Raw genomic sequence first — 16,021 nt, 5'->3', positions numbered from 1 at the left:
AGACTGGGTTGGCCCTGCATGCATTTTATATTCATGCAAATGTTCAAAACAAAACAGCATGGAGCGGCCTCAGCTAACTGCAGGTGAGAGGAAGCTGAAACAAAAGCCACAGTAGCCCTAATGGCATCCCTTGTCATTAAGAGCGCTTTGATGTATGTACTCAACAGACTCTTTTATCTCATTCTTTCTCCGTGCCTCTTACTTTTTGTTTCTCTAGCCGGCTTCACCAGTTTCTTTAATAATGTGTCTTTAGGAAATGTTCTCTTAGCTCTGGGCTCGCATTTGTGTGTCTCTCTTGAACTATTAAATATCATCGCAATGTTGAGTTTGCTTCTTTCTCAGGTATTTGTTTACACCTCTTACAAAAACAGATTTTTTTACAGGCAAAGAACTATGCAGCAGTAATAGCATATCGCCAAAAAAATTTGACAAAAGTATGAAAAGCACGTAAACTGCAGTAAAACAGCATTTGAGGATCCTGCCCATGCATTGAAACTCTCCCTTTGAACTCAAAGGATACAGAAGCAGGACAATGTTGGCCTAATCGAGTACTCTCTTTGAAGTGAGACGTCGCTATTAGGTGAAGAGGTAAGCATGCTTCTTTAGAAAATAAAGGCTTTTCATCATTTGTTGAGGCTGCAGCTTGAGCGATTTTCATAAAGGCTGTTTAAAACTTTTGGAAAACTGTGTCTGGATGCAGCACTAATGAACGCTCAGCTCATGAAGCGAATGACTAAAATGGCAAGAATAACACCCGCAGTAACTCTGGCCACATTAAAGTGCTCTCCCACATGCCAGATGTTGTGAGACTTTAATGAGGGACACAGGAGAGAGCACTGAAACATTAAAGACGACGCAGGTGTCAGACCTCAGAATCTGACTTAACATTTCTATGCTGCGTGCTAAAACCATCAAGACTTTCGTGCATCATCTTTATCATTTGAATGATGCCACATTTCTCAATATTTGTCTTTCCGCAACACATAATCAGCAATCGGAGGCAATTACATACACACCTCTGCTCACCTCCTCGCATATGCTAAAGCAGGCAATCAGCCAAGAGTTTATTTGGCACAGAAAACGGGGGAAGAAACACCCACTCTGGCACCATCCGTCACCACAGCCCAACCTTGTTATTCAACTACTGAGCTTATTTGAAATTCCTCTCTATGGTAAAACAGGGCCGAAATAATCAAGGGAGCATGATCACACTTAATTGATTCAGTGTACTTTTAAGATGCACTACAGGGTGCTGGGGTGACCTATTTCAGACTGCTCTTCAGAGGAACCAACTATCCCAGCAAGGGGCACAACGCGGATTTTAATTATTATAGGATCTCTGGCTGCAACCGGAGGTGAAATATGTCTGAACCCACAGTGACACCACTTTTTTAACATTGCCAGTGGTCCGAGAAATTAGGTCTTTGAAATTTTTACTGACTTAAACATGACTGTAAAAGGCAAAAAAGCAGAGTAGAACTGTGCAACTTCAATTAATAAGGTAAAAACACATTTTTTAATGTTAATATTTGATATAATACAATGCAAAAATTTGTTTTTTACTCAATTTGTTCATTTTATGAACTGAAAAAAAAGATTTTTTTTTCTACAAATCCTTAAAACTTACTAGATTTAGGAGATCAAAACATGTCCAAAAGAGTTTCAGGACATCTGCTTATGTGATGGTCAAGTCCTCAACCTGAGTCTGACCTTCATTTAATGAACACTTAGTTCTTTTTAATTTCCACCGTATTCCTGTGAATCTGAACCAAAGTGAAGCTGGTCTCACCATCAAGGCAGAGCTCATGTTTTCCCCGCTGAGCATAAGGAGGAAGAGATCCTCAGTCATACCACCCTACTCTTCCTATTAAGATCAAAATCTCCTCTCAGGCCCTCGGGTGTCAACAAAGAGAGATGCAGTAAATGATATGCAAATTGAAAAGAAAAAAAAAAAAAAGCTCTACAAATCAACTCGCCAGCCCTGCATTTCCGACACTTCACATCCTAAAAGAAAATTCCGGTATTTATGTTGAAATTCAAAGTGAGGTCTGGCTGTGTGAAGCTCTGTGTGGTGATTCTTGCTCTCAGACAGCACAAAGCCTCTCTAACTGAAGGCAAATCGCAGAGGGAAAACTTGCGGAAAGAGTTCCGGGTTTTCACAAGGATTTGTCTCCGGATCTGGGTCAAACAAGAGACAAAACGCTTGAAAACAGATTTCAGGTTAACATGGCGGAGGTTAGAGGTGCACTGCCTGTGAATATGGAGGAGGATTATAATGATGTATCAATTGATGACTCTCTTTTTCTTCATGTGATTGATTTCATGTTTTTTAATTCTTTTCACAACAGATGAAGACATAATTGATGCCTCAGAGGTTTGAATACATGCATACTTCAATAAAATGATAAAAAATACATGGATAATGAGGTTTATCATTGATATCTGTTACCTGCAGATTTAGAGTGCAGTTTTGTGGTGACAAAATAACCTATAATTCCTGCAAATTTTTAGTATTTTTTTTTACCATCTCACAACTCTTATTTTTTGCATTTATAACCATTAATGCATTAACTGATGCAGCAGTTTGTTTGTGTTAGTGATGTTTTAGAACAATCAGGATAATGATCGTTACTAAGTACTAGCAGGAAAAGTAAAGTAATAATAATAAAAGATATTTTCACCAGCGAATAGTAAAATGTTCTTCTGACCACTTTGTGGATGAGGGCATCACCTGCACCCTCTCCTGTCTACTCCACACCCTCAAAGCACTTCCAGCACCATCGACGGTCTTTGGAGTGTCAGTCTGCACGTCTGACACAAGTGTCTTACCGGCTGACACGGATGTGAGGCTCAGGTCTGACTGATGAGGGGCCCACTGGAAAGAGCGGGAGAGGGGGCGGTCACGTGCTCCTCCTCGGGGATCGACTCCACCGTCGACAGTAATTTGTAGTACTCGTCCTCTCCGTCCAGCACTTTGATTTGACTGGTTTGAGAGAAGACGAGTGGTTACCAGCACAGTGAGCAAGGATGAAGTTTTCAATAAAAAAAGCAAATGTTTGCAGTTTAAACATATTTGCTGAGGTAAGAATACAAGTCCAGTTTTTGACAATTAAAAGCAGCATGCTGACAAAGCCGTAATATGAAACTCCCTCTTTAGTGACGCAGAGAGTCTTCTAATAAAAGCCTGTTATTTTCAGCTCTCCATTTACATTATAAGAAAACAACTCCATTTCGGGATTATCCGATTCCACAAAGGGCCTGCTCTGTTTAGAGCTGCTCTAAGTAGGAAAGCAGTTATTTACCCAAGTTTTCTCGGCTTCCTCTTGCTCCCCTGGTAATCCAGAGTTCTCTGAGGAAAGGGCCAAGAGCACACAGTCAAAAGATGAGCAGAGAGTCATTAATTTTTAATTCAAAGTGATTTTGTGTTGAATGCGAGCAGATGCTGATAATATCAGAAGTCACAGCATAATTTTTTTCTGATCAAAGGGCTCAAGTGAGTCTGATGAAGCATGCATCTTGCTCAGCTTTGATAAACCACATCAATTATTCACCGTGAAGGCAGACATCCTGACATGAAAGCAACAGATAAAGAGCATAAGCACATGTTCAAGACAAGAGGCAGAGAAGCGTGGGGGTGGGGCTCCAGGGTCTGGCACAGGTAGGTTTAATTGTATTATCATGTGGAACCAAAGTCAGACAAAGGCCTTTATCGGCACTTTGAACTCACATTTAGCTGGTTGTAGTAGAGGCTGTCTTCAGGGCTGTTGAGCAGTTTGGGCTGCTGGCCACGACGACGAGCAGTTCTTTGCTGGAGCTTCATCACTGGACCTGCAACAGAGGAAATCCAGGGCAGTGATCCAAGCAGGAGGAACAGCAACAAGCAGCAACACGATCCCGACCGTGGCGGCAAACAGTCTGCTGTCAACTTCTTTAATCTGCATGACAGAAAAGTCGAGGAAACCTTTTCACATTTGCCCCAGTAGGATTACATAATTTAATTGGTGAGCTGACACAATAATGACGTAATATTACACAAATTTAAGCATATAAACAACATATGATTATCACTCTCCTAACAGGTGCACGGTAGGCGGTTGCAACATTTACCAATAAGCTACAGCAGTGAGAGATGGAAATGCAAATCTAAAGCTTGAGTAAACCTCTTCATCTGTTATCTCAATAGAACCAGCTGAACAATTATTTATAGCTAACTTAAAACAACTATTTTATTTGTTGTATTTTTTATAGAATAAGAAACAGTTGGAAAAGGTTTTTTTTACATTTATCTGAAAAGCTAAATAAGTTCTAGTTTGGTGCCTTTTATCAGAAAAGCAGGAAGAAAAGAAATTATTCTTTTGCATCTTGTGTACTTATATCTAGAACTTTGCAATCTTAACTACGGTGGCCCTTAAATCCAAATCACAGCAACAAATCACTTCATTCAAAAACAATTTAAAGATCAAGACAATTAAAAAACAAAACAAAAAAACCAAACCGCATTATATTTAAGAAAACAAAGCAAAATTCCAGAAACTAAGACATGAAAAGTAATGTATTGCTTCATGTCAAGTTACTTTCATTTGAAAAGACAGACTGATGTCATCATCCAATAAGTGATGCCCCACAGTACGGTTTCTCATTGTGTTTTATTTTTTCATTTTCATTTTGTTTTCTGGAAATTACTTTTGTTTTTTACGTTTTGGTTTCTGCAATTTTGCCTAATTTTCTAAAATGTAATTCTGTTCTTAATAGTTGTTTTGCATTTTTAATTGCCATTGTGATGTTTAAAATAATTTTGAGCAGAGTGGTTTATCGATATGATTGGGGCTTCAGGGCCACCGTAGATACTTATATAATTAGTTTCATATTTGATACATGCATTCATGAGACCCCTATCTTTGTGTATTACCACACTGTAGGACACTTTGGATTATTAGGTGAACTGTCAATAAATCAGCTATTTTTATACTTATGTAATACATATAAGGAATACCAAGCTATAAAGCACATTTAGATAAACAAGAGTATAGCTGTTTGAGATGTTCACACGCAAATATTTGCAAATAGCATCAGCCAAAAAAAGGTTCAACATCGCTACCGTTTCGCCACATTTGTCACTGTCACTTTTTGTCACATTTACTGCACTTACATTTCTAATTTTGTATTGTAAACATCCTAAAGTCATCCTATTGTTTATCATTTGTTTTGTACTGTAATTTTACTTATAAGACGTGTGCTGCTGACCTCTTGGCCAGGCCACCCTTGAAAAAGAGATTTTACAGAGTTCCATGTACCTCTTAAAATCGTTTCAACATAAGTAAACACATCTAGAATTAATTCATATAAAAGGAGCTCTGGATTATAAAGAGCACTGTTGTTTAAAAAAATAAAATAATGCTTTAAAATGTGTCTTGTAGCATGGAAAATAAGGTAACTTGAAATGTGTTTTCTGTCCTGTAGAGGCAGTAGAAGAGCTTTTCCTGCTCATTTCCAAATGGCTGCTTCCATAAAATCTCAAAAACGTGTTTGGCTGGAAAAGTTTTGCTACTTTTCAAAACTTTATGGTATGAATAACTCACCTATCGTTATAATTTTTTTTAACTTGTTAGTTGTTTATTAAAGAATGCTACATTTATTAATATTGAATTCTTTACCATATAGTTAAAATGTGTGTATCATATCTGAGACAGTGGGTAAATATGATGCATCATGTCAGTATTTTTGCATCATATCACTGTTAAGAGCAAAAATGTACTAAATCAACCATTCTTTCACCACTGATTCTATCTATATTTCACAAAAGAAAAATTTATAGCAACATCTTTCGTGGAATACTTCAAAGGGTTTAACTAACATCTTTATTCAAAATCAAATGGAATTTTTAGTCATTTCTTTGATATATTGGGCTTCACAGGGTTAAGCTGAGTATCAGTTAAAATCTTTGGTGAAAAACAATTGTAAAAGACTAAATGTTGTTTTCTTATTGGTAAAACTGAGCTCAGCAAAGAAGAATGTGTTTCTGTCACAGGCCACCTCCTGGTTCCGACTATCAACACTTGATTATGTGCAGTTTGTTTTCAACTGTGTATCTAACAGCCAAAAATGCCCATCAGAGAAATATTGATTATAGGAAAGCAGGATCCACTTTGGTTATAGATCGATGCGGACAAATTCCCCAGAAATCCACCAATTAACATAAACAAACACAAGTTCCAACCAAGTCATTGACATTCATCAGCACACAGATACACAGAATACTATCAATTTTAATCAATTACAAAATGCAAACTTTTATTTTGTTGTTGCGTTTTCCTGTTTTGTAAATCAGATATCTTTTCTGTGACAACAGTGGGAAAAATCCCTGCAGGAAATGTTCTAAGTATGTAAAAATGATCAGGACTATTTACCAGATTTTTTACTCCCAGCTTAAACATATTAAATAAAGTAAAGTATTTTTGGCTTGTATGAAACCATAAGACACAGAGACTCCAAAAGCAAAAAATAATTCCTACATTACTAGTTAGTTCCCTACAAAACGATAGTGTGTCCCAGTTACAGTTTAGTCTGGTTTGCTGCTAGCAATTATGAGCTATGCTAATTAGGCAAAAACTTAGTTTAAATAAAGTAAAATAAGTTTAGATACTTTTGATTTCAATACACTCATTTAAATGTATGATAATATACTAAGATACAAATATGTAAAATGCAAAAAACAGTTTACAAAGAGAAAATGGTATCGACATTGAGAACCTTTTTTTGTTTGATGATATTCATGTTAAAAACATTTTGTTTCATTCATTTGTGTATTTATTTAGATGAATTTTACCATAGTTTCAGAATTCACAGATAGTAAACTGATAAATAAAATATTTAAAGTTTAATTTCATTTCCTTTCATGCAAGTCCACTTTAAAAATGTTTTAAATAAAATTCTTTCCAAAGTATTTTGGTCATACAATGACAAAAAAAACCCACTGCAGCTTGATTTAGCCTTCTGTCCTGAACCTGCACAAGTCAGCAGTGGAGGTTCCATCTAAAAATAAATAAATAAATAAATAAGTTACCCCCTCCCCAGTTTACAAAAACAAAATCCCACGATAATAACCCTGTTTGACTTTCTTAAAAACACTAAAGCATCTGCTTTCTTGTCTCCTTTGTGGACTAAATCAATGAATACACTCATGATTTCTAATGTTTTCTTCTTTTCCCTCCTCCACACCAACATAAACCCCTGCAGCAGTTACTTGTTTGTACAGAGCAACGCTCAAACTAATCTATTAGTCTGTATGAAATAAGAAGAAACTCCATTTGCCTCTTCCTTTAACCCGACTCCCTCCTCTCCTTCAAAAGTGCTATTGATCGCTTCACTCCCTGTGTTGTAGGCAGCAGTGATGCTCTGAGGAGAGCAGAAAGTGATCCGGTTGCCGTGACATCGGCAGCAACACAAAAACCACTTTGAGACGCGAGGTGAGAAAGGGATCCAGAGCTTTTTAGGTCATTAAAACAACTATTTGGTTCATGATTGAGCAGATCTGCAGGACTCTACATGCAGATTTCTTCCAAGTAAATCAGAGATGCTTTTGTTAGTGTATTAAATAAAGAAAAATGACATTTTTCAATTACTTCTCTACTCTTCCTGCTTCTCCTGAAGCAATTTCCAGAATCTCAAGGAGCTGAAGGTTGTTTTTCTGATTGTTCAAAAGCAACTTTACTTAGAAATGAATTATTCATCTCACAACACAATCCTACTGACATTCTATCAAACATAATTAGATTGTGGGAATATGTTTGAATGAAGCACCATCTAAAAATAATTTAATAAACCCCAAATATGTTTCTGAAGAAACAACACATCTCCATCATTATTTAGTTTCCAGTTTGGCTAAAACTGTATGTGCTCCCTCAATCTTTACACTTTCCGCTCAAAAACCTCATCACATCTCACGTGTGCACATCAAAGAACAGGGTCCCTTCCATCTCTTCTAAGCCTCTTTTTTTTTTTTTTTGCTTTTATTCAATCTTACTCTGCTATACTGAAGTCAACCTTCACAAATGGCCAGAAAGTTTCTGTCAGTTCGAAGATATCGCCCAACTTTTACGGTGAATCTTATCTATCTATGGCTCGGAGGTGTTAGCAGCCCACTGTGTGAACCCTGGACACCCATGAGGATTTCCGGATATTTGGGGAATTCTGAGGAAAACAGCCCGAAAGACTGTAGATTTATGTTTTCTTAAAATAGTTTGGTTCAGTTGCATCAACTAACATTTTAAGTTAGATACAGTAATGCCATAGAATTTATAAAATGTAAAAAAAAAAGAAAAGAAAATTTTTTGCTCCAAATTTTGACTAAATTTTATTTTAAAAAGGTAGTTAAAAATGGGAAAACAGATATTTTTCCCCTGTTTGTAACTTATCTTTTCCCCTTTTAAAAAATTTCATTATTACCAAAAAGCAATCCTTAATAACACTTAACCCTTTACCTGAGCTCCACTGTTTTTTTATTCACTGTAATTTTTTAATTGTTCACACAATCATCTTAATTAATTGCTGGAATTACGTTGATCTTGTTAATGGTTGAAAAGTTACAGTATGTTAAAGATTTTGTGTTTAAGCGTCACCGGCGACGCCTCGGGTGTTAAAGGGTTAAAGTGTTTCCAAAGCCAAACTTCTCACTTCTTCTGTATTTAAACCTGAGCTTTATATTTACAAATGAGGCCAATAATTTGTAAAACTTTAGTCAGGTCTAAACAGATCTTAGATTAACTATACATTGTTAATTGTGAGTCCGAGACAGATTTGCAAAAAAACATAATCATCATCAAGCACTATTAAGAATATTTCTCTTTAAAAATAAGTTTATTTTTGGTCGATGTACTTAAAAATGTTTCACTGACTATGAGCACTTGTGAAACTTCTGTGTTCATATTCAAATTACTAAAAAATGGGATCCATGCTTCATGTCATTTTTTTTATCAAATTGTTTTCTTGTTTAAGGGGTAATATAAATGCATTATAATGAATACATATCTGTGATGTCACTAGAATGTATGTTTTCTGTTATGCCATCTGTTTACTCTCATGTTTATGGTATATAAAGACAGTCATTACTCACATTTCAACAATGATTTTTCTTTTTTTTTTTGTTCGTTTTTTTTTTTTGTTTATTTCTCGCACAGTTCATTTTTTTTAATGGTTTCCAACGTTAAGCTAACGTTAGTGGTGCAACAAAAATGGCGAGGAATATCAGAGATATAGCCATACAGTTTTGAGCAAGATCCCAGTCCAAATGAGAAAAATGAAGGAATTAAACGATTCATTTGTCTGCTAGTGGATGCAACAGAATGTGGCCCATCGATTGTAGTTTATACGTAACAACTACAAGTTTTTTCAAATGGAATTTGAGAAATCGTCACAATGATTTGAACAAAGAAAGATTCAGAAACACAATTTTAAGCTGAATTTTCTTCATATATGTCATCCATTATGAGAAAAATGCCACAAAAACATGGTAAAAACACCAAAAACACATTGTTTATTTGCATCAACAAAAGAACAGAAAGTTCTAGCGGTTCTACAAAAATAAAACAGCTTGAAACATCCTAATTTTTACTCTAAGATGTGTGTTGTAATTAGACTAGAAGTGGACTTTAAATTCAGAAAACTAGAAGTTGGCTGGATCATGTTTGACCTTTTTTGCCTGGATCGTATTCATGGCTGCACCATGGCAGACTCCACAGTCCAAACAGACTACAAAAGTTCAAAGTGCTCCTATAGAATATCGTATGCGCCCATTTGTACCCTTTGACTTTGAAGCTCAGAGCAGCGAACGCACCTGCATGTTAGCCTCAGATACCCTTAAAGCACAAAGAAATGCTGAAATGACTTGTGTTTGCAAACCAGAAGAGGACATTTTCAGAAAAGTGCCGCATCTTCCACGTAGATCTGTTCGGAGGCTCACATTTAAGCGCTCTTGCCTGCAGTGATTAGAGCAGATCAGTAGCAGATCAGAGGATGTCAGGCCTCCCATCTCTGGGCTGTTTGGGAAATCGCTGTCATTTGATCCAGGCCAGCCTCAGAGGAATGCTGCCCCTCGCAGATACATTACAGGCCAAAGTGGTCTGCGGGATGAGAGCGCCGCTCGGACACCGGCGAGCGGAGCAGGGAAGGGGTCAGGCTGTGGCTCACACCAGGGGTTTGCTAAATGATTGTGGGTAATGTCTGCTGTTTGGGGTGGGGAGAAATAATAGTCCACCGGGAATACAGAGGCAGAGCATTTCATGCAATATTGATTTCTTCCTATCAAAAGAAAGCCAAGCTGAGTTTGCTCCACGGAGAGACTTACATATAGAATGTGTTTGCCTCTTTAGATAAAAAAGCACCAAGATTATTTTTGTGATAGGTACCTCTTTCATTTTCAAAGAGAGGCAGATGAGTCGTGTTACATCTCTAAATACCACTTTGAAACCTCTTGAACGTCAGAATCCTCAGAAACAACATAAAAGACTAGCTAAAAGGGATTTTTAGTGGAATAAATTAGAGATATATTGATTTCCTCCCAAAGTCACGTGCTGGAATCACCTGACTACTCCCAGACCGCTGTGAGCCACTTGGGCTTTGTTTATTCAGATGGAGAAAGCCCAGGCACACGGATTATAAGGAAAAATCATCAGCAGCAGCCTTTGATGTCTAAATGAAGCATGTGCAACCCAGACCCCTCTCTTTAACCCACAACAGCCTCCTCTCACACACAGACAGACCCACAAATACAGACATTCGTCCAGATTTCCAGACTTATTCAGTGAAGTTTGTTCCTGACATTGGTCTGAAATAGCAACTCATGTGATTCGAATTAGAGGACAGAGTCATCAAATCTAGCAGATAATGCAGCGAGAGGCCAGTTCCTGCATCTGTTTTCACTAACGGAAGCAGAGGATGTTGTTACAAGCAAATTTTCACACCGAAATCAATCATTTCCCCTGACAGCGATTTTTTGGGAACTTTGACTTCTGGAGAAATGTTTGCATTTAGAAGAAATCTCCAAACTCTGAAAAGGTCAGTCATGTGTCATAATCTTTAACACATGCAATTTATAAGTGTGACCCGGCGGGACCAGTGGAAGGAAAGTAGTAGTAGAGAGAGAGGGAGGGGGGACAAACAAATGATGCAGAAAGCAAGCGGAGGACGGTTTAAATATGGAAATGATATTCAGCTGTTTCTCCTATGATCAAAGGAACACTCAGTTCTATTAAACAGAATTTAAACTTTTTATCCTAAATGCAGTAAACTAACAAGCTCTGTGCCTGGAAGAAAACTTGCAAAAATGACACAACAACTCAGAGCATAATTTTTCACCTTGATTTTATGTCTGGGGAGATTATTCTGCTGGAATTGTGATGATGAGTAGTTTGGAAGTACATCCTGTTAAAGACTCCCACTGACATTAAGAGGATTACGTAGGTAGCGTCAGACAGAGGCAACTCCTTCCGTTAAGTTGAGTCTTTCCTATCCTTTTCTAAATCTCTGCTGCCGCTTCGTCGAGCCTGTAATTTGCCTAAAACTGAAGGCATCCGGTTGAGCTGCGGCGATACGTGGAGGCAGACAGATAAATCAAAAGGCTGAGAGACAGCGAGAGGGTGGGAGAGTATTTGTCTGCGGAACATGGAGAGGGTGGATCGTTTGTCGGGCAGATTCATGTTGATACTCTGATGCTTCTGTGGTGGTGGAGGTGGTGGAGGGTTGCCGAGCAGCACCTGGTGGCTGCAAACCTTGTGGGAGGACATGTTTGAGAGCAGTGGTGTGGTACACGGAAAGAGCTCAGGGCGACAAACAAAAATCGATTCTTATTTGGGGACACAACTATAGAGGTGGCATCACTTCCTCAATCTCTCCTCCTTGTCAAACATCCAGGTTAGCCATCTTTTATGGCACAGAGGTAATTTGGTTGTGTGTCAGCGCTCCGTGGATCGCCGTCGCTCTCATGACATGTATGTTTACCACAACTATAATCTTCAGAAAGCCTGTTAACATAAGTAGCTCAGCTTTCATAAACCATAAAGTCAGCTCTGACTGATCCTCGGCACCATCCTGTTTACCACGCTGAGCGGCATAAGCAGCGCTCTGATCATATCTGCTGCTTGCTAGCAAAGGCTTTCTTTCTGCGCACGTCTCTGTGACTCATTTACAAACGTGTTGCATTAATATTCAGAGCCGGCAGACAGGTGATGAGAAGTAACGTGCAGTTTGCATGACTGCACAGTGTGTTTGTAAGTTTTCTACTGACAAAGAAAAGGGAAATCAAAGGTTGGTTTTGCATAGTGCCTGGAGTACAAAGTGCTTTAAAGCTGTCATGAAATACAGCGCTGTGGGTATTTGGGTAAAGAGTCAACCAGGCGGTTAGCTTTTTGTGAGATTTATGGTGTAAAAGATCCATCCAGGATTTCTATAGTAGACCCATTGGGTCCAGATCTGGCGTTTTAGCATCACAGGAGCAATGTGTGCATGTGCAGTAACAGAAGGGGTGGAGTAATTTGATTTCCATGGCTAATTGTGGTTTTTTTTTTCCTCTTCTGGTGTCCTGAAACACTCCAGGTTGAGCTCCAGCCTAAGCCAACTGATGCGATCACCAGAGGCGACAGCAGGATGAGACACAGGAAGGAGTCTGGTCTCCAAACATCTGGCAGGGCAAGGCTTCCATGACTTGCTGAACCTCGGGACCGAAAAAAAAAAGCCCCTCAGATCTGCAGGGATCAAAGTGTGCCCTGGGTCCCTGAGCCACTGTGGCCTCCTGCCTCAACATATTCAAATTGGATTTCCTGAAGACGCCACCAGCAGAAGATAAACGAGGCAGGAAAAGAAATGACAATGAACACCTGAAAATCTGTTCTCTCCACACAAAATAAAACATTTTTGGAGCCAAAAATAAATTGATACTGTTTTAAAATAGTCAAGCAGTATTCCTAAAATATCATAAAATTCCAGTTTTGTTATAAAAAGTGGACTAAACTTAAAAAAAAACTTTTTATTTATAAAAGTGAAATTATAGATAGTTTGAAGACCCACTGAAATGAAAATCATGTTTTTAATGTTTTTAACATGTATTTGTAGTTTTTCCACATGATAGATGAGATATATTAAGACAATTAAGCTTAAAACTAAATTTCTGAGCATTTATTTTTTCAAATTGTCATGAAGAGAAAAATGCCATTTGAAAAAGCTTGTAGCAGTGATGTAGGTGCTACAGTCGATGAACCACAAACTCGCTGCTCTGCTCATTCTGATGCATCCACTTGTAGACTAATAGATCCATGAATGTCTTTGTTTTCCTCGTATGGAACTGCAAGAGAACCTGGCTGCAGAAATCGACATGGTGACATGATCACCTGGAACCATAAGTCTACGATTGGAACCAGTATTTCATGTTTTCCCATTTCAGTCAGTTTAGCCAAGAAATAGTCTTTTTTTTTAAAAATAACCCCAAAACTATTTAGTTGGCAACCCTACCAGTCACATTTTTGTCCTTTTGTAAAGGGGCTATACCTTGAAAAAACAGCTTTTTGAGCTTTTAACTGTATTACAATGTTCATTCCTCACTATAAAGAGCCCCAAAGCTGTATTTTGATTTGTTCGCACATTTCTGAGTAATCCTCTAAAAACCTGCGCTATCAGCCGCATCCCCCCCCCCAATACACATGAGTGGGTCCTCACATGCTGATGTCACAGGGTGAGACAGCCCCTTTCAGGAAGAGTCTGCACTGCCAGCTCCGCCCCCAGTGTAACATAAACACACCCACTTCCTCTGCGGAGCTTATGGTGATCATCAGCAAAGCGTTATTTTAGCATCGACTCTGAGAAGAAGTGGTTCCTCTTGTATCTAATCTGCAGAGAAAATAACGGCTTGTGAGACAATTTGTTTTAATTGGATAAAATATTTTTTTGTAGCGAGAGATTAAGAGTTTTCTTCCAAGTCCAAAAGAAGACCCTGTTCGTCAGTAATGGTTGGAGTTTATCTTTGGTAGTGCGCGACAGACCAGCCAGAAACTTTTTTGTCTGCGATCGTTACTTCACAGATGACTGTTTTGTTCATCTTGACCTGTATCAAAGTGGATTAAAGCTCCAAAATATCAAAATGCATCTTTAAAACTCATATTTCATAAATAATTTGATTTTTAATGTTCCAAAGGTAAGATATGATCATATATATGGATGTAGTTTACTCTGAAAGGCTTAAGAACATCATTTTATGGCCCCTTTAAACCTTTATGTCCTTTGACATAACTTAACATAACATAATCACGCACTTCAATCACCGGATTTGCAGAGAGAAAGGGCTTTGCGCTGGTATTTCTAGTGTAGGTGCACAACTTCTCCTTCTGGGTAAAGTTGGGAAATTTCCGTTTCTGGCTATTGACGTCTGGGCATCATCTTGTCTGCAGGCAGGTCCTCCTCAAACTGTACGGCTGGATAGCTCTAGTTTTGCTCGTCATTTTTGTTGCACCTGTAGTGTTAGGTAAATGTTGTATACTCGTATAGCGTTTTCTACTTTCCTTGAAGCCCCAAAGTGCTTTACATTGACATTGACAGAGATGCTCAACACTCATGCCAACCTTCCAAAGTTCAATGTCTTGCCCAAGGACACTTAGACACATTTTAGCAGGCAAGGCGGGAATCGAACCTGCACAATGACCGCCCTACCGCTACACCACGGCCCCCTTTACAACCCCCAGGTTTGTAAGAGGCTTAAAGATAGTTGGAGTGAGAGTAAACAAAGGGATGATGGGAAATGAGGACAGGCTTACTCCACACCTATGACTCAGAGAAGAGACTAATGCCGCTCTGCAGAAAATATGTCCTAGAAAACAAAACTTTTTTTTCTAAATTTGGGCTAAAAAAAATGCATAATAATAATTGAAAGACCACTGGGAACACTTTTACAATAGATCAAAAGATGAGTAGAGTGGAACTTTTAGACTTCTAAATTAGTTAATAATTTAGGAAAAAAATGAAAAAAAATTAAATGTGAATATATAATTTGTTTATGAGTTCAAATGAACTATTTTAAATTAAAAAAAATCAAAAACTATTGTGTCTTTTATTTTACTGATCATGTAAAAACTTACATAAAAACCAAACTGAACCCTGTAAGGATTCAGGTGCACAAAGATACGACTTCAAGAAGCTGGAACAGCTTGAAATGAGTGACACATTTTCAAGAGAAGTGTGACACATTTCACTGTTCAGCAACTCCACTTTTGATGTCATGTCACTGTAAAGAAAACCATTGACTCTTATGTTTCAGCACATAAAGAACAAAAAAAAATGTGAAGAAGGCTCCTTTCATCCTCATTATGTCTCTAAACAGCCAAGAAAATTGCTCATTCAAACCTTTTGGCGATAGAGGCCAAACACTCTTTGAACAAAATGAAATGTTTCCTTCCAGAATCCCTCTGACATTATAAATTCATCAAACGCCGCCTCCCCTCAGTAGCCGTGACGCCTGAGAGTGGGGGTCACCTGTATGCAGCATTACCGAATTAGCTGCTATCTAACCCAGACCTGCTGCGGCGTGCTGACAGTAATCCCAGGCCCGCTGGAGAGCCCTGTCTGTGTTACATTATCATCTGTAATCCCCGTAATCTCTCAGCCACACTGCTAAACGCTATCCCACCTCGGCCTCTTACCTCGTACCCTCCTAATAACATTAATGAATGGGCCGGGCCTCATCACAGGGGCTGCCCTTGTGGTGGGCCGGGTGACGGCCGCAATCGGCCCCCTGCGCAGCCACCCACCCACCCAGCCTCCCAGGCAGCAGGAATTAATGTAATTCATCGCCTGGGGCAAAAAGCAAACCAAACATATGTTCAACAAATCAGGGCTTGTGTATTTTCTTGTCACTGAAACTGTGCAGGTCTATTAGAGTCACTGATGAGATCGTTGGCGAGGAGCTCACCACGTGGGAGAGTGAAGGCTTTGAAGTGTTCACGCCACCTTCAAAGCCCCCCCACTCGCCACGGAGCGATCACGA

At 38.7% G+C, this 16,021-nt stretch overlaps 1 protein-coding gene across 4 annotated transcripts in view; it reads right to left on the bottom strand.

Moving 5' to 3' along the window:
- Positions 1 to 16,021, bottom strand: part of myo3b (myosin IIIB) — a 70,146-nt gene that overhangs the window by 4,924 nt on the left and 49,201 nt on the right. For all 4 annotated transcript variants that reach the window (XM_024286649.2, XM_024286645.2, XM_024286647.2 and 1 more), the window contains 3 exons: positions 3,728 to 3,828; positions 3,303 to 3,349; positions 2,830 to 2,983 (listed from right to left, as the gene is read on the bottom strand). In XM_024286649.2, the coding sequence (XP_024142417.1) occupies positions 2,851 to 2,983; positions 3,303 to 3,349; positions 3,728 to 3,828 (281 nt within the window). In that variant the 3' untranslated portion in view covers positions 2,830 to 2,850. The remainder of the gene's footprint in view (positions 1 to 2,829; positions 2,984 to 3,302; positions 3,350 to 3,727; positions 3,829 to 16,021) is intronic.

The sequence above is a fragment of the Oryzias melastigma genome, linkage group LG21 (genome assembly GCF_002922805.2).
Source record: "Oryzias melastigma strain HK-1 linkage group LG21, ASM292280v2, whole genome shotgun sequence".
Taxonomy (NCBI): domain Eukaryota; kingdom Metazoa; phylum Chordata; class Actinopteri; order Beloniformes; family Adrianichthyidae; genus Oryzias; species Oryzias melastigma.
This window is presented reverse-complemented; position numbering and strand designations above follow the sequence as displayed.